This window comes from Natator depressus, chromosome 24, assembly GCF_965152275.1.
Source record: "Natator depressus isolate rNatDep1 chromosome 24, rNatDep2.hap1, whole genome shotgun sequence".
Lineage (NCBI taxonomy): Eukaryota > Metazoa > Chordata > Testudines > Cheloniidae > Natator > Natator depressus.
The window spans coordinates 20915523-20939212 of record NC_134257.1 but is presented as its reverse complement, the minus strand read 5'-3'; the positions used below and the strand labels follow the sequence as shown (position 1 = coordinate 20939212).

Here is a 23690-nt window from a genome sequence, read left to right as displayed (position 1 = left end):
GAGAAGGACCTGGGGATTACAGTGGATGAGAAGCTGGCTATGAGTCAGCAGGATGGCCTTGTTGCCAAGAAGGCCAATGGCATTTTGGGCTGCATTAGCAGGAGCGTTGCCAGCAGATGGAGGGAAGTGATTATTCCCCTCTATTCGGCACTGGTGAGGCCACATCTGGAGTACTGGGTCCAGTTTTGGGCCCCCCACTACAGAAGGGATGTGGACAAATTGGAGAGAGCCCAGCAGAGGGCAACGAAAAGGGGGCTGGGGCACGTTACTTAGGAGGGGAGGTTGAGGGAATTGGGCTTCTTTTGTCTGCAGAAGAGAAGAGTGAGGGGGAATTTGAGAGCAACCTTCAACTACCTGAGGGGGGTTCCAAAGAGGGAAGAGCTCGGCTGTTCTCAGTGGTGGCAGATGACAGAACAAGGAGCAATGGTCTCAAGTTGCAGTGGGGGTGGTCTAGGCTGGATATCAGGAAAAACTATTTGTCATGGAGTGTGGGGGAGTCCAGGCCCTGCACCCCTCTTCCCGCGTAGCATTGCTCCCAGGCTAGCAACTTCTTGCTCAGGTACACGATGGGGTGACTCTCCCCCTTTTCATCCTCCTGCATTAACACCGCCCCGAGTCCCGTGTCTGAGGCATCGGTGAACACCACAAAGGGCTTGTCAAATTCTGGGTTTGCCAGAACTGGGCCACTGACCAGAGCCTCCTTCAGCTCCCGGAAAGCCTCCTGGCACTGCTCGGTCCAGACCACCTTGTCTGGCTTCCCCTTCTTGCATAGCTCAGTGATGGGGGTGGCTATGGCGCTAAAATGGGGCACAAATCTTTGGTAGTATCCTGCCATCCCAATAAAGGCTCGGACCTGCTTTTTGGTGTGGGGAGCGGGCCAGTCTCTGATCACCTCCACCTTGGCTGGTTCCGGCTTCAGGCGGCCGCTCCCCACCCGATGGCCCAGGTGAGATACTTCAGCCATCCCCACCTTGCACTTCTCCGCTTTTACAGTCAGCCCAGCCCAGCCCCCTGGAGTTGGTCCAGCACTTGTCTAACCTGGGACACGTGCTCCTCCCAGGTCTGGCTAAAGACACAGATGTCATCAATATACGCCACGGCAAAACTCTCCATCCCCCTCAGTAGCTGGTCCACTAGGCGCTGGAAGGTGGCCTGCACTCGCGTGAGGCCGAAAGGCAGGTCAGGAACTCATAGAGCCCCAGAGGGGTGATAAAGGCCGATTTCAGCCGGGCATCTGCATCCAGCGGCACTTGCCAGTAGCCCTTTGTAAGGTCCATGGTGGTAAGGTACCGAGCTCCTCCCAGCTTGTCTAGGAGCTCGTCCGGCCTGGGCATGGGGTACGCATCAGGTACAGTGATGGCATTGAGCTTCCGATAGTCCACACAGAACCCGACCAGCCCATCCTTTTTGGGGACCAGCACCACCGGCGAGGCCCAAGGGCTGGCAGATGGCTGGATCACCCCAAAGCCAGGATGTCCCGGACCTTTCTTTCCAGGTCCTGAGCAGTTTTCCCTGTGACTCAGAACGGGGAGCATCCTATCGGCGGGTGCGACCCTGTCTGCACCCGGTGGACAGTCAGATTAGTGCGTCCAGGCTGGTTGGAAAACAGCTGTCGATAAGGATGCAGCACCCCCCTAATCTCAGCTTGCTGGGCAGGGATTAGCTGATCCGAGGGGGGAATTGTTTCCAAGGGGGAACCAGCTCTGGTCCCAGGGAATAGATCTACTAAAGGGTCATCTCCCTGCTCCTCCCAATGTCCACACACGGCCAACACCACATTCCCCCTGGCATAATATGGCTTCATCATATTCACATGGTACACCCGGCGGTGGTGCGTCCAGTTCGACAGCTCCACCACATAGTTTACCTCATTGAGCTGCTTGACGACCTTGAAAGGGCCCTCCCAGGCAGCCTGTAGTTTGTTCTTTCTCACGGGGATGAGAACCATCACCTGATCCCCGGTGGCGTAGGCATGGGCCCTCTCCGTGCAGTCATACCAGACCTTCTGCTTCCTCTGGGCTCTGGCCAGATTCTCCCTGGCCAGGCCCATGAGTTCAGCCAGTCTCTCTCGGAAGATCAGGACATACTCCACCACTGACTCTCCATCGGGAGTGGCCTTCCTCTCCCACTCGTCTCTCATCAGGTCCAGGGGGCTCCTCACCCTCCTTCCATATAACAGTTCGAAAGGCGAAAATCCGGTAGACTCCTGGGGCACCTCCCTGTACGTGAACAGCAGGTGAGGTAAGTACTTGTCCCAATCCTGCGGGTGCTGGTTCATAAAAGTTTTCAGCATCATGTTTAGCGTCCCATTGAACCTCTCCACCAGCCCATTGGACTGGGGGTGATAAACTGAGGCCCAGTTGTGCCGGACCCCACATTTCTCCCACAAGCACCGGAGCAGGGCCGACATGAAGTTGGAGCCTTGGTCTGTCAAGACTTCCTTGGGGAACCCCACTCGGCTGAAAATGGTCAGGAGCGCATCTGCCACAGTGTCTGCTTCAATGGAAGCTAAGGGCACTGCCTGGGGGTAGCGGGTGGCAAAATCTACCACCACCAGAATGTATTTCTTCCCCGACCGGGTCGTCTTGCTGAGAGGCCCCACGATGTCCATGGCCACCTTCTGGAAAGGCTCCTCTATGATGGGCAAAGGTCTCAAAGCCGCTTTCCCCTTGTCCCGGGCCTTCCCCACCCTGTGACAGGGGTCACAGGATCGGCAATACTGCGGGACGGTGGTAACGACCCCGGGCCAGTAAAAGTTCTGTAGCAACCTCTGCCGGGTGCGCCGGATTCCCTGGTGCCCTGCGAGGGGGATGTCATGGGCCAGGGACAGGAGCTTGCGGCGATACTTCTGGGGGACCACCAGCTGCCTCCTGATCCCACAGGACTCCCCTTCAGCTGGGCCTGGAAGTCAGAGGCTGGGGAAGGGATGGGGACCGATTCCCTCTCATTGGCCGGGTCTGAGGCCACAGCCTCTCTGAGCCGTGCCCCTCGGTGCTCCCTTCCAACCAGGGTAGGGTCCTGCGCCTTCGGTGTGGTACCCTCCCCAAGGTCAGGGCGCAGTGCCCCTCGCCGGCTCTGGCTATGGGTCACAACCAGGGCGGTCTGGGGCTTGCTTGGCCAGTCCTCTAGGTATCCCCCTATCAAAACTTCAGTGGGCAAATGGTGATGTACCCCCACATCCTTGGGGCCCTCCTTGGCCCCCCATTTCAGGTGTACCCTTGCCACGGGCACCTTAAATGGGGTCCCGCCCACACCCGTCAGGGTCAGGTAGGTGTTGGGCACCACCTGATCTGGGGGCACCACTTCGGGCCGGGCCAGCGTCACCTCCGCACCCGTATCCCAGTATCCGTTGACCTTCCTCCCATCCACCTCCAGGGGAACAAGGCACTCTCTCCGGAGGGACAACCCCACACCCACCCTGTAAACCAAGCACCCTGAATCCAGAGCCTCCAGCCCTCTGGCGGGGCTGGCCAGGGGTATTCTTCCCTCCTGCGCAGGTGGTAAGCTGGCAGCCCCACTTGCCTGGGCCGTCTGCCCCTCGTCCAGCTGGGTCCCTACCCAGTTAACCCTGGGTAGGTTGGGTCTGCTTAGTCTGTCCCTGAGCCCGGGGCACTGGGTCCATACGTGGCCTCTCTGGCCACAGTGATAGCAGCTCAGGTCACGTTGGTCCCCTCGAGCGGGTCGGAGGGGCCCGACGCCAGGCGTTCCCCTTTGGAGGCGGTTCTCCCTATTTCCCCACTGGGAGGCCCCATGGTGACTCTCTCTCTGCATCGGGGTGGGCCTGTTCTTTTGGGACTCCTCCCGGCTACCCCCTGACCAACTGTTCACAAACTCATCGGCCAGCTGCCCTGCGTGCTGTGGGTTCTCGAGCTTTTTGTCCACCAGCCACAGCCTCCGGTCGGAAGGGCACTGTTCATACAGTTGCTCCAGTACGATGAGGTCAAGCAGGTCCTCTTTACCTTGGGCCCCAGCTGCCCACTTGCGGGCACATCCCTGCATCCGGTTGACCAGTTGTAGGTAGGTGACCTCAGGTGTTTTGCGCTGACTCTGGAACCTTCTCCGGTACATCTCGGGGGTCAGCCCAAACTCACGGAGCAGGGCCTGTTTGAACAGTTCGTAGTCCCCTGCCTCCGGCCCTGTCATCCGGCTGTACACCTCCACGGCTTTGGGGTCCAGTAAGGGGGTGAGGAACTGGAGCCTGTCTGCAGGGTCAACCCTGTGCATCTCGCAGGCATTCTCAAAGGCCGTCAGGAAGCTATCTATGTCCTCCCCCTCCTTCCGCTGGGCCAGGAAGAACTTATCAAAGCTCCTTGCAGTCTTGGGTCCCCCATCACTCACCGCAGCCAGGGCCCCACTGCTTCTCAGCCTGGCCATCTCCAGCTCATGCTGTCTTTGTTTCTCCTTCTCCTCCTGTTCATGCCTACGTTGCCTCTCCTCCTCCTGACGTTCCCTCTCCTTCTCCTCCTGCTCATGTTGACGTTGTTTCCCCTCATGTTGACGTTGTTTTTCACGATCCCCCAGCTCCCTCATTTCCATCTCCCTCTCCCATTCCAGCCGCCTCCACTCCAGGGATGGGGAGCTCCGCCGGGAGGATCCCCTGCTCGCTGCCGGGGTCAGGGTGCCCTCGGTATTCGCCGGGCTTCCCCCAACCCCTCCGCCAGGCATAGGTAGGGATGTCCTGGGCAGCAGTCTGACCCCTCCCAGCCCGGTCAGACCGCAGGACCCATGCTGCGTCCAGCGGGCGGCTTCCCTCCGGGGCAGGGATCGGGTCATCCAAGCGATCCCTCTCCTCCAACTGGGCAATCAGCTGTTCCTTGGTGGACCTCCCAATGCGCAGCCCCCTCTGCCTGCACAGCTCCACCAGGTCGCTCTTAAGGCGTACATCTCCCTGCTGGCCACTGGCAGGCCGGGCAGCTGTCCACGGTTTCCAGGAAAAACCCCTCGTGTGCCAGTCCTTCTTGAGGTCACCACCTCTTTGCCAGGGTCGAGCTGCAGACTCCTCCGCCCCTGGGACCGCTCGCTGCAATCCCCCGGGGGATCCTGTTACTGCAAAAGTCCTTCTCTGTGGTCACACACTCCCAGGGGTTAACCGCTCCCGGAAACCATCTCTCTCTGAATATTCAGCACGCCTGGTCCCCGTCACTCCCCCTTCGTTTTACTGCTCCCCAGTCACTTACTGCAGGAAGCGCCATCCATGCGGTGCAGTACATCCCACCGCTGGCACCAGTTGTCACGGAGTGTGGGGGAGTCCAGGCCCTGCACCCCTCTTCCTGGGATTCACTGAGACTCTCAGCCAGCCAGTAAAACAGAAGGTTTATTGGACAACAGAAACACAGTCCAAAACAGAGGTTGTGGGTACCCCCAGGACCCCTCGGTCAAGTCCTTCTGGGGGAGCAGGGAGCTTAGACCCCAGCCCTGGGGTTCCCTGCATTCCTCCACCCAGCCCCAAACTGAAACTAACCCCCCCCAGCAGGCTCTCTCCTGCAGCCTCTGTTCACACTCCTGGGAAGAAGTGTTACCTCCCCTCCTGCTCCTGGCTCTGGTTACAGGCTCTCAGGTCTCCCACCCCCCAGGGAACATTCCCAGGTCAACACTCCCCCCTCCCTGCTGCGTCACATCGTCACACTATTTCAATAGGAGGGTGGTGAAGTGCTGCATTGGGTTCCCTAGGGAGGGGGTGGAATCTCCATCTTTGAGGTGTTTAAGGCCCAGCTTGACACAGCCCTGGCTGGGATGAATTAGTTGGGGTTGGTCCTGCTTCGAGCAGGGGTTGGACTAGATGACCTCCTGAGCTCTCTTCCAACCCTGATCTTCTATGGTTCTCTGATTCTCTGAACCTGCCTGCCGTACCCACAGCCAGCTGCTTCATCGCTGCTCTGGTCACTGCAGAAAATGCCCGGCCACCATGTGGGCGCCCCAACCCCTCTGCCTGCTGTCTGCTCTCCTGGTCACAGGGGAGTCCCATCCGTCCCCAGGCACAGGGAGCCGGTCACCGATGAGGAGCAGGAAAGGTTTGGAAATCACAGACAATTCTCAGGAGCCAGGAAAACCGTCCCCCACCCTTGTAATCCTACTTGGAAATGTTCCCCTGCCCCCTGTGCTGAGATTCCTGCCAGGACTCCTGGGATCATTCCCCGGCTCTGGGAGGGAGTGGGGGGTCTCTTCTGGGGTGGATGTACCCCACGCTGGCCCAGCGAGTGCAGGGAGAAAAGGGCCGAGCAGCAGAGAGGGGTTTGCAGACTCCTGGGCACAGGGACTAGCGTGAGGGCCGTGCTGAGCTGGGTGAGCCGGGACCTCGCCCTGCTTGGCCAAGGGGACACTGTTGCACCATCGCACTGACTCACATGGTCTCATTTCTTGCAGCCAGGACTCCTGGGTTCTATCCCCAGGTCAGGGATGGGGTGGGTCTAGAATAGGCTGGAAGCCAGCACCAATTAGGACTCCTTGGTTAAAAGAACAGGAGTACTTGTGGCACCTTAGAGACTAACAAATTCATATCAATTAGTTAGTCTCTAAGGTGCCACAAGTACTCCCGTCCTTTTCGGGGATACAGACTAACACGGCTGCTACTCTGAAATCTGACTCCTTGGCTGTATTCGTGCCTCCGAGTCTGACACCGCCTCTTCCTGCCTCAGTTTCCCTGTTTATAAGATGGGGGTAGTGTTCCCTTCCTCCCACCTGGGACCCTGGCAAAGGCAGGAGAAGGCATTTGGAGGTTGAAGTGATGTTTCCAGAGGAAAGCTCTCAAAAACACCAAATTGGACCAATTGGTTTTCTTTCTTTCATCCTTCAATTAAAAACTTATGTTGACTGACTGAATTGAAACTCTCCCAAGCTCTGGACAGGAAAGAGTTAACGATCATGGGATCTCTTCAGCCAGCCCAGAGTTTTTGCATGCCTGATGGAGGTGTGAAGCCATCAGTGGGAAGGGTGAACGATCACCAATCAAATTCGGAAGAAGAGAGTTGACAGGACAGGATGGTCCCCGGCTTTGGAGTCGACACTTTTCTGGTGCTTGCATTTCAGTGTAGAGTATATAGAGCAATATGAACAAGGGGCCGGCAGTTTAGCTCGTACTGACTTCACTCGTGCCTTAATGTGGCCAGTTGGCACGAGTGAAGTCAGTACGAGCTAAACGAGGCAAATATCAGGATGAGCTGATGTACCCCGGAAGACCTGTGTGTACCCCTGAGGTACACGGACCCCGGCTGAGAACCGCTGATCTCCACTAACGCACAAGGGAATTGGCCTCAGTACACATTGGCATCATCTGATCAGCCAGTGTCACATGCAGGGCTGTGAAATGTCCCATCTCCGGGTCCACCAGGATGTCATGGGGCAGCTCCAGCCAATGCCCCAGGGGGCAGGTATTTGCCAACCTCCCTGATAAAACCACAGCCAGATGCTTCCTCGCTGTTCTGCTCACTGCAGCAAACACCCGGGCACCATGTGGGTGGCTCTGCCCCTCTGCCTGCTGTCCGCTCTCCTGGCCACAGGTGAGTCCCGTCCATCCCGGGCACAGGGAGCCGGGTGGTGGGGGCTTGTTTTCACCTCGGGAACATGCTGCTGTCGATGGCGGATTCTGGGGTCAGGATGAATTTGTGGGTAAAACCAGCGAGAGGAAAACCCGGGGCCACGTCCCCTGGCTGACTCAGGGAGGGCAGGAATTGGAGCTTGGGACTCCCACAGCCCACGCTGGGGCCTGGACAGCAGTTCTGAATCCGTCTGTCCTTCCTTCTTCTCGTACCTCCTCCAGCTCTCGCCCGGGTTTGGGGTCATCCCGATGAGGAGCACCAGCCCCGTCCACCTGTAATCCTGCTTGGAAATGTTCCCCTGCCCCTCAGCGCTGAGATTCCTGCCAGGACTCCTGGGTTCATTCCCCGCTTTTGAAAGGGGAATGGGGGTGCAACACGTGGGGGCTTTGAGCCAGGACTTCTGGGCTCATTCCCCAGCTGCAGAAGAGGGCTGGGGTGTAGTGAGTTTGCGCAGAGACACCTGCAAATCAGGACTCCCGGGTTCTGTCTGTGGCTCTAAAAGAGGAGTGGGGTCTTGTGGGTTAGAGTGGGCTGGGAGTCAGGAGTGAGGACTTCTCGGCAAACCTGAATTGAACACATCTTTTTTCTACCTCAGTTTCCCTATTTCTTTGGTAGGGATAATATAACTTTGCTACCCTCTAGGGGCATAGAAGGGGCAGGGGTAGGGGCAGGGTTCTGCAGTTTAATTGATGTTTCCACATGAAAGCTCTAAAAAACCAAAGTGGGCAAATCTTTCTTTCTTTCTTTCTTTCTTTCTTTCTTTCTTTCTTTCTTTCTTTCTTTCTTTCTTTCTTTCTTTCTTTCTTTCTTTCTTTCTTTCTTTCTTAAAAACCTTATGCTCATGTAATGAATTTAAAGGCCCCCACGCTCTGGACAGGAAAGAGTTGGTGCTCCTGGTATCGCTGGCTGGAGGAGCACAGCCATCTATCCAGAGGCTTAACAAGCGTCAATCGTATCCTGAAGAAGAGAATTGGCAGGATCAGCGATGAAAAGTGGGCTGAGGTCAAGTGTGGCTGAGCTGACGTAACTCTGAGAGGCAGAGGCCTGGACCAGAGAGTTACGGCGGGGTGTGTGTGTGTGTGTGTGTGTGAAAGTTTCACCACAAAGCCAGGTAGAAACCCCTCTTCAGAGCAGCTGAATTCTTGTTTTTCTGTCTACATAGACGTGTGGGGTTTGTTCGCAGGCACAAGCTGCGCCCCAGATAGCCACGTCAGCAGCTGAAAATGTATTCTAGCCACAGACACTCAGGCAGCAAAGAGACTTGTCTGCAGTGTTGAGTCAGATACAAATGACCAGCTAGCAAGATGCCTTTCCCCATCCGGAGAGTTGAATGGAACTTGGCAGAACTGCTGCAAAAGCAGGTGGCATTTCTCCAAGATCTGCCTGCCCACACGTTCAGTGAGGAGGCATTGGTGGTAACAACTCCCACAGCGCCGCCTCTTGGTTCCTGGTGGTATTTCGCCCACGGGCACTGCCTGGGGCGGGGTGGGGAGCCGGGGTTTGTACTGAGAAGGGATTTTTCCAACCTCCAGGGAGCGCTCTGCAATGCGAGGTGTGTGCGTCCAGAGAGTTATCATGCTCCGGCCCCCTGCAGCCCTGCACCCCCTCAGAAGGGACCTGCATCACCGTCGTGTCGGAGTTCAGTCTGGGTGAGTGAAAGAAGATTCCTACTAAGTGTAGAGACCATTGTCCTCCTGAAGCCAGGGGTTGAACCCAGGAGTCCTGGCTCCCAGCCACTCCCCCTCCTCTAACCAATAGACTCTGCTCCTCTCCAGGAGCAGGGACTGCTCAGTCTGGAAAGATAATGTCATAGACGGGGGATGGGGTGAGATGGGGAATTGCAGTAGGTGGCTGTGGGGCCTGGATCAGACAGAAGAGAGGATTTTATGGGCGTGGGGGGGAAGATGAGATTAGTTGGGGGTGGGGTGGATGGAACAAAAGGGGAGGATGGAGCAGCTGGGTGTCCATTGGGGAGCTCAGAGGTGATTCTCTGTTTCTCTTCCACAGAGGGATACTCCTTGTCCTACATGGGTAAATCGTGCCTGGAGTCCAAGAACTGTGAGCCCGGCCCCTTCTCGGTGACCTACGCGCACAATGTCACCGTGCGGGCGAACATCGCCTGCTGTGACACCGACGGCTGCAACGCCGGAGCCATCCCAGGTGTGTGTCTGCAGCAAACCTAGAGCCCTGCTCCGGCCACACCTGCCTGGAGAGAACCCAGGAGTCCTGGCTCCCAGTCCAACCCCCACCTCTAACCTCTAGACCCCACTCCTTTCCCCGAGCTGGGATTGAGCCCAGCTTACTGGTGACTCCCCACCCCTGGCTGACTGTGTGTGTCTGACTGTTCTCAGTGCCAACTGTGAGCTCCGTCCCCAACGGCCGGCAGTGCCCATCGTGCTTCACCCAGTGGACAGGTAGCTGTAAGGACAACGAGCCCTTGGCTTGCACCGGCGCCGAGGACCATTGTTTTGAGGAATCTGGGATATTAATAGTGGGTAAGTCCTCCAGATGCGGGAGGGGTCTGAACAGAGAGCATGAGGTGGAGCCCAGGTGTCCTGGCTCAGTCCCAGCCCCACTTGCTCTGACCCACTAGACTCCACTCCTCTGGCAGAGTTGCAGAGAGAACCCTGGAGTCCTACTTGCCGAGATTCCAAAGGAGCACCCAAGGAGGATAAGGCCACTGCGGAGAAACTAAATGAATTCTGTGCATCGGTCTTCATGGCTGAGCCTGGGAGGGAGATTCCCAAACCTGAGCTATTCTGTTTTGGTGACAAATCTAAGGAACTGTCCCAGATTGAGGCGTCATTACAGGAGTTTTTGCATCAAATTGATAAATTAAACAGTAATAAGTCACCAGGACCAGATGGGATTCGCCCAAGAGTTCGGAAGGAACTCAAATGTCAAATTACAGAACAACTCACTGTGGTTTGTAACCTACTATTTAAATCAGCTTCTTTCCCAAATGGCTGGAGGATGGTTAATGACACGCCAATTTTGAAAAAGGGCTCCAGAGCTGATCCCGGCAACTACAGGCCAATAAGTCTGTCTTCAGTACAGGGCAAACTCATTGAAACTATAGGAAAGAAGAGAACTGTCAGACACACAGATGAACATAATTTGTTGGGGAAGGGTCATTATGGTTTCGTTAAAGGGAAATCACGCCTCATCCATCTACTGGACAAGGGGGATCCAGTGGATATAGTGTACTTAAATTTTCAGAAAGCCTTTGAAAAGGTCCCTCACCAAAGGCTCTTTAGGAAAGTGAGCTGTCATGGGATAAAATCCTCTCATGGCTCAGTAACTGGTTAAAAGATAGGGAAAAAAGGGTAGGAAGAAATGGTCAGTTTTCAGAACGGAGAGAGGTAAATAGTGGGAGTCCCCCAGGGATCTGCACTGGGCCCAGTCCTATTCACCATATTCCGAAATGTTCTGGAAAAAGGAGTAAATAGTGAGGTGGCAAAATTAGCAGAGGATACAAACCTACTCAAGATAGTTAAGTCCAAAGCAGACTGTGAAGAGGTACCAAAGGGTCTCTCAGAACTGGGTGACTGGGTAACAAGACGGCAGAGGAAATTCAATGTTGATAAATGCAAAGTAATGCACATGGGCAAACGTAATCCCAACTAGACATATACAATGATGGGTCAAATTTACCACTCAAGAAAGATCTTGGAGTCATTGTGGAGAGTTCTCTGAAATCATCCACTCCATGTGCAGCGGCCGTGAAGAAAGCGAACAGAATGCTGGGAATCATTAAGAAAGGGACAGAGAATAAGACAGACAGTAGCATGTTGCCTCAATATAAATCCATGGGACGCCCACAGCTTGAACACTGCGTGCGGATGTGGTCACCCCGTCTCAGAAAAGAGATATTGGAATTGGAAAAGCTTCAGAACAGCCCAACCAAAATGATGAGGGGGATGGAACGGCTGCCATATGAGGAGAGATTAATAAGAGGGGGACTTTTCACCTTGGAAAAGAGAAGGCTAAGGGGGGATATGATCGAGTTCTAGAGAAGATTGAAGGGTATGGAGGAAGTAAATAAGGAAGTGTTATTTACTCCTCCTAACATAAGAATGAGGGGTCACCACAGGCAGCAGGTTTAAAACAAGCCAAAGGAAGTACTGCCTCACACAACGCACAGTCAACCTGTGGAACTCCTTGCCAGAGGATGTTGTGAAGGTGCAGACTATAACAGGGTTCAAACAGGAACTAGAGAAGTTCCTGGAGGACAGGTCCATCTGTGGCTATCACCAGGAAGGGCAGGGATGGTGGCCCTAGACTCTGTTTGCCAGGAGCTGGGAATGGGCGACAGGGGATGGATCACTGGATGATTCCCTGTTCTGTTCATTCCCTCTGGGGCACCTGGCATTGGCCAGAGGATACTGGGCTAGATGGACCTTTGGGGTGGCCCAGGAGGGCCGTTCCTCTGTTATGTTCTCACGTAGTTCCAGCCCCCTGCTCTTTGCACGAGACCCCACTCTGCCTGCAGAGCCGGGTGCAGTCCTGCTGGGAGGGGAGTGTGGGAGAGACCTCATGGAAGTCGCATTGGGGATGTGGCAGCCCCCGATCACGTCTGTCTCCCCCCGTCCAGCTGGCATCACGCTGAGGCAGGCTGCAGTTGGATGTGGCTCACCTGGTGCCTGCGTGAAGAGAGCGGGGTTGAAGAAATACGTCAAGGGCGTGCTGGAGTGGATCTTCCAGGCAAAGTGCTACCCAGCTCCCAGGGCTGGCAGAGACATCAGGGGGCCCTGAGCCCCGGCCTGGCATCCTCCTCTTCTGCTGCGTGCCAGGCTGCAGTGCACCTCCCTTCAGCAGCCACCGGCTGCTGCTTCTCTTGGGGGGATTGCGGGTTCCTTTTGTGCATTGGCTGAATAAAGCAAGCTGTGGGGAAAGCACCCCCCTAGCTCCTTGTCCCCTGACCACCCCGTACCGGGCCCCCCCATCCCTATCTGTGCACAAGTGATGCTGGCAGGAAGAGAACCCGGGAGTCCTGACTCCCAGTACCCCACCCTGTAACCCACCCCCCAGACCCCACTCCCTTCTGAAAGCCAGGGATAGAGCCCAGGAGTCCTCACTCCCAAGCCCCCTGCTCTAACCACTGGACCCTTCTCCCCTTGCAGGGCTAGGGAATGGAACCCAGGAGTCCTGCCTAGACCCCCTCCCCCAAGGCAAGGCCCGTGTCCGGGGGAAAGGCACCGGTTGGCTGAGCTCCCATGGGGAAGGAGGGCTGTGGGAAGGAGAGGCCGTGACTCACCCAGCTGTCCAGGAAGCGGGAATGCCCTGGATGGGAGAAATGTCCTTCTAGGTTGATTTTGCAGGGATCAGTTCGTCCCGCTCTCTGGAGCGGCTCCACTGGGAGTGCCGGGCTCAGGGGAGGTGTCAGGAAACAAGGCAGATCCCCCCAGCCGGTGGTGTTGTGAGCAGATTTCACCCAGCGTGAACTCCTGGATCGCTGCCCCCGTCTGACCCCAGAGTTACAGCCAGTCCCCTCAGATACTCTCAGACAAGCCGGACTTTGTGAGGAAACGTTACGTACACCCCAAACCAGCCCACCCAGGTTGTTCCCAGCCCCAGGAGACCGGTCACTTACCCCAGAGCCACGGGACCCCAGATCCTACACTAAAGGCAATGCTGGCAGCCAGGTCTGTAGGAAACTCGCTAAAGGTTCGTGAGCTAAGGAAAGGGAATGAGGGTCATGAGGGGTTAAAGCCAGTAAAATTCATGCCCAGGTGAGTTGCAGTCTGTAATTCCAAACGGTGGTGGTGATGGAAGAAACTGCCATTTTCCCAAGTCTTTTCAAGTGCCCCCAGACGGTCTCCAGGGATCCCCGCTTTGCATCCGGTTCCGGTCCCTGTAAGAGTCCAGCCAGCCCAGCAAGGCAGGATCCTTCCCTGAATCCATCCTTACAGCTTCTTCTCCCAGAGAACAAGCTGGCAGGGCCCCCACCCACGTGGGCTTTGCCTTCAATGGGGGGAGGGAGGAACGCGGTGGTCTGCACACGCGATGGCGCCTGCCTTTGGGGTCAGCACTTTTCTGGTGCTAAAGTTCCTCATTAGCATCCCTCTGGCATCTCTGCTGGGTCAGCGAGTCCCAGGGCTGTGCTCAGGGTGAATGGTTGTTACTCCGTTAAAACAGCAGACGGGGAAGGGAAAAGCATACCACGGCCCATTGGTTTTCATGAAATCGAAACTCCAAACACACTGTTCTACCTTCGCCATGCCTTCGATCTAGGCCAGGGGCTCTCGACCTTTCCAGACAGCTGTACCCCTTGCGGGAGTCTGATGTGTCTTGGGTACCCCAAGTTTCCCCTCACTTAAAAACGACTTGCTCACAAAACCAGCCATAAAAATGCACAATGTCACGGCCATGCTGCTGCTGACAAGCTGCTTCCTTTCTCATTTTCACCATTACAAAAAAACTCGACGGGAAAGCAGGACAAATACTGCACTGGCATTTCAGTGTAGAGTATATAGAGCGATATGAACAAGGGGTCGACATTTTAGCTTGTACTGACTTCACTCGGGTCTTAATGTGGCCGGTTGTAAAACGAGGCAAATATCAGGATGAGCTGATGTACCCCCGGAAGACCTGTGCGTATCCCTGGGGTACACAGACCCCTGGCTGAGAACCGCTGATCTCCACTAATGCACAAGGGAATTGGCCTCAGTACACATTGGCATCACCTGATCAGCCAGTGTCCCATGCAGGGCTGTGAAATCTCCCATCTCCGGGTCCACCAGGATGTCATGGGGCAGCCCCAGCCGATGCCCTGGGGGCAGGTATTTGCCAACCTGCCGGATAAAACCACAGCCAGATGCTTCCTCGCTCTTCTGCTCACAGCAGCGAACACCCGGGCACCATGTGGGTGGCTCTGCCCCTCTGCCTGCTGTCCGCTCTCCTGGCCACAGGTGAGTCCCATCCCTCCCCGGGCACAGGGAGCCGGAATTCACCTGGGGAACGTGCCGCTGTCGATGGCGGATTCTGGGGTCAGGATGGAATTTGTGGGTAAAACCAGCAAGAGGAAAATCCGGGGCCACGTCCCCTGGCTGACTTGGGGAGAGCAGGGATTGGAGCCTGGGACTCCCACAGCCCACGCTAGGGGCCTGGCCAGCAAGTCTGAGTCCGTCTGTCCTTCCTTCTTCTCGTTCCTCCTCCAGCTCTCGCCCGGGCTTGGGGTCATCCCGATGAGGAGTACCACCCCTTTCCACATGTTATGCTGCTTGGAAATGTTCCCCTGCCCGTCGTCGCTGAGATTCCTGCCAGGACTCTTGGGTTCATTCCCCGGGTTTTAAAGGGGAACGGGGGGGAAACGGGTGGGGGCTGGGAGCCAGGAAACCTTTGCTTTGAACTGACTTAGCATGTGAAGGGAGGCGTCGCTTGCCTTTGACCTTAGATTTCTTTGTACCTGTCTTGGGGCGTACGCAGCCCATGGTGTCCCAGAGACTGAGGGGTTAAAGCGTGCCCTGCTAACCACAGCTGGGAGGAATAAAGGGGCTGGAAAGCCGTGGGGCAGAGCAGCTGCCAGAGAGGAGGGAGCGGCTGGCTGCAAGCCCCTAAAGGTGCAGGGACGCAGAGCTCCGGGGGGAGGTAGGGAGGTGCTCCGGGCTCTGGCAGGGTGGGAGCTCCTCTGAGCCCGTTTATTTCGTTGGAGGGCCCTGAGCCGGCAGTCAGAGGATTGGGCAGGCCTGCGATCCCCCCTGCCCGGGTTGGGCTACGTGAACCGTGGGGCTGTGCCACATTTGGCCAGAGGGAGGCGCCATCACACCCCTCACACAGACTGTTTCTGCCTTTTCTGGCTTGTAATCACTTAGCCCCTGCCCTTCCCTGGTTCTCAGTGTTTGATCTAAAGCAGGGAGCGTCTGGGACCTTCCCTTGGGCTGACAGGATCGGGGCGTCTCCTTCCAAGGAATCAGCGATGGACTTTCTAGGAGTTTGTGTTGGCCCGGAGGGTGCTGGGAGTCGTGGGCTAGGGGGTTTGCTGGGCTGGGGGGGTTCCTGGTGTCGCTCTGCAGTGTGATTCTAGGGGGGTGGGGGAGGGGGCTGGCTGCAATATAATGGGGAGCGATTTACAGGCTGGAGCAGGGGTGGGCAAACTTTTTGGCCCGAGGGCCACAGCTGGGTATGGAAATTGTGTGGCAGGCAATGACTGCTAAGGAAATTGGAGGTGAGGGGCTGAGGGCTCTGGCTGGGGATGAGGGTTGGGGGTGCAGGAGGGTAGTCCAGGCTGGGACCGAGGGGTTCAGATGGAGGGAGGGGGATCAGGGCTGGGGCAGGGGGCTGGGGTGCAGGAGGGGTTCAGGGGTGCAGGCTCCGGGCGGCGCGTACCTCAAGCAGCTCCCCGAAGCAGCAGCATGTCCCTGCTCTGGCTCCTTCGTCGAGGCTCTGGGCGCCACCTCGTCCGCAGGCGCCGTCCCTGCAGCTCTCATGGGCCACAGTTCCCAGCCAGTGGGCGCTGCGGGGGTCCCTACGCATAGGAGGCGGAGGGGGACCTGCCGCTGCTTCTGGGAGCTGTGTAGGGTGGGGCAAGCCCCCCACCCCACTCCCTGGCTGGAGCACCAGAGCGGGCTAAGCCCCGGACCCCGCTCCTTGGTGGGAGCTCGAGGGCCGGATGAAACCATCTGGAGGGCCGGATGCTGCCCCCGGGTGGTAGTTTGCCCACCCCTGGGCTGGAGGCTGGGTGTGAGCAGCACTCGAGTGGTGGCCCTCACAGTGCATCTCCCCGGGCTGGAGAACTGGGGGGCCCTGGCGGGTCATGGGTCCAGGCTGTGGGCTGGGGAATGTCCCAGGGACGCCCTTTGCACGGGAGGATCAAGAGGAGAAAGAACAAAGGAGACCCCTTCCCCCTCCCCGCCTCTTTGGTGTCTGGGAGCTGAGGCTGGGATATTGGATTCAGCTCCAGCCGAGCTTAATCCAATATCCCAGCTCCCGGAGACCGGGGGTGTGTGTGCCAGGACACCTGGGTTCAGTGCAGATGCGGGCAGCGGTGCGGCAACTTGTCCAAACACACACAGGAGCTCTGGGGAATTTCAGTTTAGGACCCAGCTGTGAGGATGTGACGCAGCAGGGAGGGGGGAGTGTTGACCTGGGAATGTGCCCTGGGGACGGGAGACCTGAGAGCCTGTCACCTGAGCCAGGAGGGGGAGGGGGAGGTGACACCTCTGCCCAGGAATGTGGACGGAGGCTGCAGCAGGGAACCTGCTGGGTGGGTTTAGTTTCAGTTTGGGGCTGGGTGGAGGAACGCAGGGAACCCCAGGGCTGGGGTCTAAGCTCCCTGCTCCCCCAGAAGGACTTGACTGAGGGGTCCTGGGTGTACCCACAAGCTCTGTTTTGGACTGTGTTCCTGTTGTCCAATAAACCTTCTGTTTTACTGGCTGGCTGAGAGTCTCAGTGAATCCCAGGAAGAGGGGTGCAGGGCCTGGACTCCCCCACACTCCGTGACACCAGCTTTATTCAGTGCTTTTACTTCTGGAAATACATAGCATTAAATCAGGGAGTGCTGGGTGTCAGGGCTCCTGGGTTCTATCCCTGGCTCTCCGAAGGGAGTGGTGTGTCGTGGTTAGAGCGGGGTGGCTGGGAGCCAGGACTCCTGGGTTCTATCCCAGCTCTGGGAGAGGAATGGGGGCTGATGGAGTAGAGCAGTGGGGGCTGGGAGCCCAGGCTGTCCCCACGCTGTCCCCAGTTCTGTCCCCACGCTGGACTCTCAGGGGTTGCTGTGGAATAGAATAAGACTCAGCGCTGTTCCCCAGCACGTCACAGTCTGTCCAGAGACACACGCGCCCCCTCCTCCCACTCTGGCTGTAATGGGCTTTGCCTGGGGCCCTGACTCCCTGGATCTTTGCAAAAGCAGTTCAGCTTCATTATCCTTTGGGCACAGATGGGGAAACTGAGGCATGGGTGGGTGTGGGGAGAGGAGAGAGACCCACGGACTATGAGGGCATCATTCAGCCGTGGGGTGGCTCCCCCTGGCGGAGGGGGGGCAACACAGAGGGGGCGTTCGGAGAGGAATTTCACTGCCAGGAGCCCAGCCAGACTGGGCAAGATGCTGCCCAGGACGAAGGGGCCCAGCATCCGCTGAGCACTGCTGGGCGTGTAACACTCAATCTGTGCTATTCTGTAGGTGAACACTGCCGAATTCAGAATCTCTCCCTTCTTGAGTTCGCAGGCATTCGGGGTAGCGCAGCCGCTGGCTGCAAAGGGTATCGTGATGTTATCTGTGCAGAGAAAGAGACTCTGATCAGACACGGGGCATCCCAGCTCTGCTGAGCCAACATAACCACCCCCCCACACACACAACCCTGCAGCCTGGAACCCCCCCACACTGCATCTTTAGCACAGAGTGGCACCCACGATGCCAATGGTAATTAGTAGGCTTCAGAGTCAACACCCTGTTGAGACAGACCGGGCATGTGTCACCCCCTGGGGCCTGTGGGTTTGAGCCTGCCTGGAGACTCCCTGCTGGGTGCGGGGTTCTCTTGGGCCTGGGGGAAAAGGCAAGTTCCCAACTCCCATTAGCTAAGGCCTGGTGAGGTAGGCAGTGGGCCTGTCGGAGTTGCTCTGAAAGGAGTATCAAGAACTGGTCGCTGTGACGCTGGCAGGCAGGTGCCAGCTCATGTCAGAGCCTCAGGCCACTTTACTTGTGGGTCAGTGTAGGTCAAAGTGATGGTGAGGATAGAACAGCGTGTCCGGCGTTGAAACTTCCTGAAAACGAACGGGGCCTTACTCGCATCGTGTGCGCTTCTCCGCCTCCTGTCTTGATGTCACAGCAAACGCTGACACCACGTCTCCCCTGCATCTAACGGAGAAGGGTTAATTCCAAAGCAAGTGGCCACTGCGTGAGAGGATGGGCAGGTAAAGACTCAGAGCGCGTTCCTCGCTCTCCACCACCGAAGGAAGAGCCCACGTGGGTGGGGACCCTGGCGGCTTGTTCTCTGTGAGCGGGAGCTGGAAGTTTGGCTTCAGGAAAAGATCCTGCATCTCTGGCCGGTTTGGCGTCTCCCGGGGCGGAATAGCTGGACGGAAAGACGGCGATTCCCCAGGGGATTCGGGGCAGCCCTGAGGGACACTTGGGAGCCTGGCAGGTTGCTGCCGTTGGGGCTTTCAGACGGACTCCCCTGGGCATCGACTGTGCCTGCTATATCCGCGTTGACTAGCTACTAAACCTGGAGGTGGTTTACGGCAGAGTTGGCTGCCAGCGTCGCCTTCGCTGTGAGATGGAAAGTACCAGCGGAGCTGGGATAAGTGACTGGGAGCAACCTGCTGTGGGGTGAGTTTTGGTGGGGGTGACCATTGCTCATAAGTGCCGTTTGTCTGGGTGGCCAGACAGAACTGGAGCATCTCAGGCTGCGACTCCGCGGTGAGACTGGCTCAGCGAGCCAGGAAATCTCGCCTGGTGAAATCGTAGCAGAGAACACGCCATCCGCTCGGGGGTCTGTCCTGTGTGTGTCCGTCCGCCCTGAGATAGGCACTCACGGTCACGAGCCGCTCCAGACAGCGTGACAGCCACCTAGCCGGGTAACTGCCCTGGACAGAAGAAAACCCCAGCCCCCTGTTAGGATATAGATATTCAGGCCTGTCTGTAAAGGCCTGTACTTTAAGAATTTAGGCGTATTCTTATCACTTGGCTAGTTCTAGAAGTATAAAAGAAAGAATCAAAATCAGTGTCTGCTGGTGTAAGGGCTTCTCTTACTGTGACAGTTTGAGGCCCTGTTCTTAGGCTAAGGCCTTTGGCTAAGCAGCAGAGGCAGGCATAAGCTGGGAAGTGACCGGTCACCTCCTCACATCCCAAACTAGTCACATTGGAAGAAGGTGCCATGGGGCTGTTAGGAATACAATCCTGTCCTGATAATGCCTATCACCTCCAGAGAAAGGGAAGTGCCTAGAAAATGTAAAAAGGAAACAGCATCCTGTCTGGCAAGAACTCACTTATCAATACTGGGATGTGAAATCCTCACTTCTGTATTGTTTTGTCATTATAGTTCCTACTTTGCTATTGTTTGTCTGTATAATCTCTGTCTGGTTCTGTGGTTGTTCCTGTCTGCTGTATAATTAATTTTGCTGGGTGTAAACTAATTAAGGTGGTGGGATATAATTGGTTACATAATCATGTTACAATATGTTAGGATTGGTTAGTTAAATTTCAGGAAAATGATTGGTTAAGGTATAGCTAAGCAGAACTGAAGTTTTACTATATAATCTGTAGTCAATGAGGAAGTGAGGGGGCCTTGGTGGGAGGGGGTGGGTGTGTGTGAGGGAGAGATGGGAACAGGGTATGGGGGTGGAGAAATTGGAACCATGTTTTGCTAAAGGGGGAAATGGGAACAGGGAATGGGAGTAAGGAAACTGGAATCCTGTTTGGTTCAAGGGAGAAATGGGAACAGGGACACAGGTGTATGGCTCTGTGGTGTCAGAGCTGGGAAGGAGGATACTAAGGAAGGAAACTGGAATCATGCTTGCTGGAAGTTCACCCCAATAAACATCGAATTGTTTGCACCTTTGGACTTCGGGTATTGTTGCTCTCTGTTCATGCGAGAAGAACCAGGGAAGTAAGTGGGTGAAGGAATAAGCCCCCTAACGCCCCCGGGCATGGATTTGTAATGCCCGGCGAGGGGAGGGATGGCATCCACGGGACAGCAATCGGGACCCCAGGGCAGGTCACAGCGGTGAGAGCTCAGCTGCCCGGCCCTGGGGAGCAGCTGGCCGCACGCCGCATGGTGGACGTCTCTTGTTCTTCCCTCGGCGGCGGTTGCTACTTCAGGCTCATGGTGGCCAGCGAGAAGCCGGGAAGGCTGGGCTGTGCAGGCCCTGGGGCCCGCCCGCCCCTTCTGCCTGCAGTCCCACCCCTGTTCTGCCCCTTCCCCCGTGGCCCTGCCCCGGTTCCACCCACACTCCTGTCCCAGTCCACCCACCCCCTTGCAGCCCCCCCGCCCACGTCCCCAAGACCAGGAAAGATCTGTCCCGCCGCCAGCTGGGGCTGAGAGCTCTTCCAGGCCCCGGACCACAGCCGCAGCCGGGATCCGGGCGCTGGGGCTTCCCCCGCCACCTGGCACTTCTGCCAGGCACCGGGCTTGGGGTGCAGGGGTGCCCATTTTCCAGGGGGCCCCCAGTGGGCTGAGGCTGCTGGGCACAGGCCCTGACGGCCCATTGGCTAATCCGCCACCGCTGCACTGCGGGTAGGGGTGCAGGCTCCCCTGGCTGAGCTGGCCTGGCAGGGCGGGGCAGGTGGGGGCAGGGGGCAGGGGCTCTGTGTGTGGACGGAGCGGGGTTTGGGTTTAAACACGGGTCAGAGCCATGTCCACAGGGAGAGGGGGAAGCCGGCTGGCTTTGGAAGAGGGGAGCGTGGCTCCGAACTCGCTTGCAAAGCCACAGGGTGTGACAAGAGGCTCTGGCCCCATAGGGAGCCTGGGGCTGAGCCTTGCCCAGACCTGGGCCAAGGGCGTAGCCAGGTAAAGCGGGAACTGCCAGGAGGCTGCGGGGGCCTGGCCTACTGGAAATCCCATCCCCGGGCCTCCCTTTGTCCTAGTGCCGATGGGCCCGGAGAGCCGGGGCTGGAAGGAATCCGGGACAGGCGCTCACCTTCCGAGATCTGCCCGCTGATGGAAATGCACTGGCTGGCACGGTCCTCGCACTGCAGGGTCTCCGTGCTGGAACGGCTGCTCCGACTTGGGGCAATGCAGATCGGGCACCGGCCTCCCGTGTAGATGGTGTTGATGATCGGCCCTGCAAGACCCCCAAAGAGAGGGTCGGTGGGGGTTGACGGGCTGGGCTGCGGACAGGTGCCTTCTCTACTTTGTTACCACTTATTTCTAGCACAGCAATAGCTGAGATCAGGGACCCCCTTGTGCCAAGAGCTGCACAGACTCCCCAGAGCAGGGGCCCTGATTGCACTGGGCACTGCATAGATCCCCCCCAGCCTGCTAGTGGGGGCCCCCCATTGTGCCAGGCACTGCACGCCTCCCTCCCCTGAGATCAGGGTCCCCCCTATGGCACCAGGTGCTACCCGGGACCCCACCCTTCTCCAGAAAAAGAACTTTTTCCGAACCAGTTTGACACTCAGTCCTTCCCTGGGCCACTGGGAAGAAGCAGGGAGGGATGCAGAGACGTACAGACAGGAGGGAACCGGGTATTGCAGCTGTTCGTAGAGCAGGTCTGGGATTGAATCTTCACAAAGACCCCGTTCCCGAAGAAGAGGGAGACATTCCTGGGCGTGGCGGAGGATACACAGGAGAAGGAATAGCTTGCATTTCCCTTCGCTTCTGGTTAGAAGGAAAACAGTTACAAAAATTATTTACAGATGAAACCAGTGCCCCGAGGGCTGATGATTCCTGGGAGCCACCTCACGCCTGCACTGGTAACAGGAGACAGGATCTGGTGAGGAGGGAAATAAAGCAGGGTTTCCATTTTAATTTCTGGTGCCAGCGTCCCCCCTTTCCCGTCTGGCTTCCCCAGGATCCCGCCTGGGCATACTCACTGGGGGAAGCGCAGGGAGGGGCAGAGGAGGCTGAATGCTCCGAGGTCAGACCCAGGAAGGTGGGAGCTGGGTGAGTTTTGTGTCCTGCAGACAGGCTGCTCCCAGAGACGAGACTTCCCCAGAGTCCTGCCTGGCTTCGTAGGGAGCAGGTCCAGAGCATCGCCGGGGACTCCCTGACAACACCCATCCTTCCGTCCGTCCATCCTTCTACACGTCCACCCTTCCCCCCACACACCCATCCATCCATTCCCCTACGAGACTGTCTGTCCATCCATCCATCTGCCTTCACGCCTGTCCATCCATTCCCCCACACACCTGTCAAGGTTCCTTCCCCACTCTGAACTCTATGGTACAGATGTGGGGACCTGCATGAAAACCTCCTAAGCTTACTTTTACCAGCTTAGGTTAAATCTTCCCCAAGGTACAAATTAATTTTACCCTTTTCCCTTTGATTTCCACTGCCACCACCAAACTTTATCTGGGTTTACTGGGGAACGTAGTTTGGACACATCTTTCCCCCCCCACAAATCCTCCCAACCCTTGCACCCTACTTCCTGAGGAAGGTTTGGTAAAAATCCTCACCAATTTGCATAGGTGACCACAGACCCAAACCCTTGGATTTTAGAATGATGAAAAAGCATTCAGTTTTCTTACAAAAAGACTTTTAATAGAAGTAAAGGAATCACCTCTGTAAAATCAGGAGGGTAGATACCTTACAGGGTAATTAGATCCAAAATATAGAGAATCCCTCTAGGCAAAACCTTAAGTTACAAAAAAGACACACAGACAGGGATAGTCATTCTATTCAGCACAGTTCTTTTCTCAACCATTTAAAGAGATCATAAGCTAACACATACCTAGCTAGATTACTTACTAAAAATTCTAAGACTCCATTCCTGTTCTGTCCCCGGCAAAAGCAGCATACAGAGAGACACAGACCCCTTGTTTTTCTCCCTCCTCCCAGCTTTTGAAAGTATCTTGTATCCTCATTGGTCATTTTGGTCAGGTGCCAGGGAGGTTACCTTTAGCTTCTTAACCCTTTACAGGTCAGAGGATTTTTCCTCTGGCCAGGATTTTAAAGGGGCTTATCCTTCCCTTTATATTTATGACAGTCTTATTAGAATGTTGTTTGCTTTACAATACGGTCAAAACACGAGGGGGTAAACAGCCTCAAAAGAAAAAGGAAAGAGACAACTGAAAAGAAAAATTCACCAGTATCAGTGACGGATGGATGGATGAAGCTGGGTAAATATATTTTGCTTATTAGGCTGGTTAATTTATGAGGTTTGGTATTTTCAGTAAATACAGAGGTGTGGGTGAGAAAGCTGGCAAAGTTACGTTTTTGTACAAAATGCATTTTCCCCCCCGCCCCAGTCAGTCACGTGCAGCCCTTCTGACAAGGCTGTAGTGGGAGCTACCAGGACACAACCCCGAGAACCAGCAAAGAACCAGGAATCTGCTTTGAGACCTTGAACAAGGCAAAACAGCACAAGAGTGCAGATGAAGCATCAGGCCAGTCCAAACCTCATTTACGTCAAAGCCAAGGACAAAACAAAACACTCTAGTAAAAAACATCCATGCAAACACAACTCCAGTTCCTCAGCGGTCACTGCCACACCGAGCCCTGAGAAAACTGTGAGCGAAAACTCCCACATTCACAAACCCAGAGCACGCACTCTAGGGGC

General features: G+C 56.3%; 1 protein-coding gene across 1 annotated transcript in view; it reads left to right on the top strand.

The window, feature by feature from the left end:
* The window catches only part of LOC141977223 (phospholipase A2 inhibitor and Ly6/PLAUR domain-containing protein-like), a 48330-nt gene extending 36040 nt beyond the window's left edge, over positions 1 to 12290 (top strand). Inside the window, exons 4-6 of the mRNA XM_074938601.1 lie at positions 9543 to 9637; positions 9922 to 10030; positions 12130 to 12290. Coding sequence (XP_074794702.1) covers positions 9543 to 9637; positions 9922 to 10030; positions 12130 to 12290 — 365 coding nt within the window. The remainder of the gene's footprint in view (positions 1 to 9542; positions 9638 to 9921; positions 10031 to 12129) is intronic.
* Positions 12291 to 23690: the final 11400 nt, after the last annotated feature.